Source organism: Mizuhopecten yessoensis, unplaced genomic scaffold (assembly GCF_002113885.1).
Source record: "Mizuhopecten yessoensis strain PY_sf001 unplaced genomic scaffold, ASM211388v2 hete_36038706, whole genome shotgun sequence".
Lineage (NCBI taxonomy): Eukaryota > Metazoa > Mollusca > Bivalvia > Pectinida > Pectinidae > Mizuhopecten > Mizuhopecten yessoensis.
The window spans coordinates 1-1993 of NW_018482844.1; the positions used below are offsets into that span (position 1 = coordinate 1).

General features: G+C 35.5%; 1 protein-coding gene across 1 annotated transcript; it reads left to right on the top strand.

The window, feature by feature from the left end:
* Positions 1-226: 226 nt before the first annotated feature.
* LOC110444143 (exportin-6-like) lies at positions 227-1935 on the top strand (the record flags this gene model as incomplete). Its single annotated transcript, XM_021488550.1, has 3 exons — positions 227-325; positions 1332-1562; positions 1815-1935. Coding segments are annotated over 3 exons (432 nt in total), but the record flags the coding sequence as incomplete, so codon positions are not given.
* Between the last annotated feature and the right edge of the window lie 58 nt (positions 1936-1993).

Below are 1993 nucleotides of genomic sequence, written 5' to 3' on the forward strand. Positions count from 1 at the left end.
ATCCAGGTGAGCGATACAGGCCCTCTGGGCCTCTTGTTTAAATATTTTGTTGATTGCTGTACATATGTCAATGGTAAAAAAGTTTTTAATGTCACTGATGTTAAATACATGTGTGGATTATTGATCATAAAATAAAACAGTGAAAACATGATCAAATTATAAAATCTAAGTGGATTATTGGTTGTGATACAATTATTCTTTATTTGTATTTTGTCATGGATTTCAGTCGTACGGACAGTCCTTTCTGCAGTCTGATATAGAAGTGTTTAGACAGAACCTCAACTCTCTGCAGCAACTCAACTCAAAGTGGAGGCTGTACCAGAAGGTTGGTTTATCATACTCCCATTGTTACATATATTTGTGAGTTTTGCTTACCATATATCATTCCAAAGAATTTCACTTTGAATAAAAGTGTCGGAGAAATACTTAATTTTGAAGATTGCTGCTCAAATTTATTTTAAAAATGGAAATTTGTATAGCTCCCTATGTTATCCCAAGGAAATTATTCTAAGAGGTTTAAAATACTAGGGGTGACATGCTTAAATTACAATAGCCTTGTGCAATATTACACATGGTCAACTATCAGCATATATCTCCGGTCATTATTGTTTTACTACACCTTGGGAAGGCATTAAATGACTGTATTTTGTGTATGTTGTATATTGTCTTTGTACAACCTTTATGTATGAAAAAGATACCTGTGTCTCTTGTGGGATACATGTATCCTGGGTTTTTGATACATATATCCTGGGGTATTGATACATATATCCTGGGGGGTTATTGATACATATATCCTGGGTTATTGATACATATATCCCACAAGTGTGCATCCAGTGACCTGTACTATGATGACCTCACAATCAGATGACGGGATGTTATTATGACATCACTATCATCACATCATTATGAAAACATATCAAACTATTGTTTGGCTGACAGGTAATCTTGCCATCAGCAAGCAACAACATCTCAAGAACATAATAATTCTAGTATACCTACAGTATACCATATTTTTGTTGCTCTTTCTAAATATGGCCTTGATTTGTGTATATATATGTTATCTAGGAATTTTTCTATTTTTAGGGTTTCATTGTCTTAGTCTTATTTCTCCAAAATTTCGGTTAAGAGGAAGGAGATAAAGAGTCAATCATTATGTAGGTTTTTGGGATATGGATATTCTACCCACAGGTGCAGAATTTGGTGTCAGAACCTTGGCAAAGTCTCGGTTCTGACCCCAATTCTACACCCTCGGGTAAAATATCCTTGTCCCACATACCTACATACAATAGACTATTAATATCATATATATATTGTTTATGTGTATGTTGCAGCCGATCTTCAAGGATGTGATGTTGTTCCAGTTTACAAGTGTGCTTCTCCAAGTTCTAGTCCACAGGTCACATGACCTTCTCCAAGAGGAAATCGTCATGACCATATACAACATGGCATCTGTAGACTTTGGGAAATTTTATTCAGAATTTTTACCACGGTTCGTTGGTGATTATGATGGCCTGGATGCTAACCAGAAAACAATACTGGGCCAAAATTTCAGGCTTGATCAGGTAAAGATTGAGGAAATCCAGATTTAAACAGCAAATATCTAGACTTACATCTATACCATCTGACTTGCATACTTTGCTAATATATTGTCACTCACAGAAGAAAGATATGGGATATTGTGTAAAAGCGTAGGGGGAAAATATCGTATAAACTACAGTTACAGCGCTTTTTTGTTAGATAATTATTTACAGAACATGTAACATTCTAATTACAACTTTTGTCCGTTACATACAGTGTTTCTTGTTTCATTTCAGGACTTGCCATCGTTTATGCAGAGTGTCCAACGCCTTGTAAATGATCTGCGTTTCTACAAACTTGTGAACAGCAGTTTACCAGAAGGCTCCGTCAATTTCTAACCAAATCCCACCATGTACTGCTGAGATTAGGAACAAGTTCTCTCCAGCTCTGCTGTTGGACGAGAAATAAAAAAAAA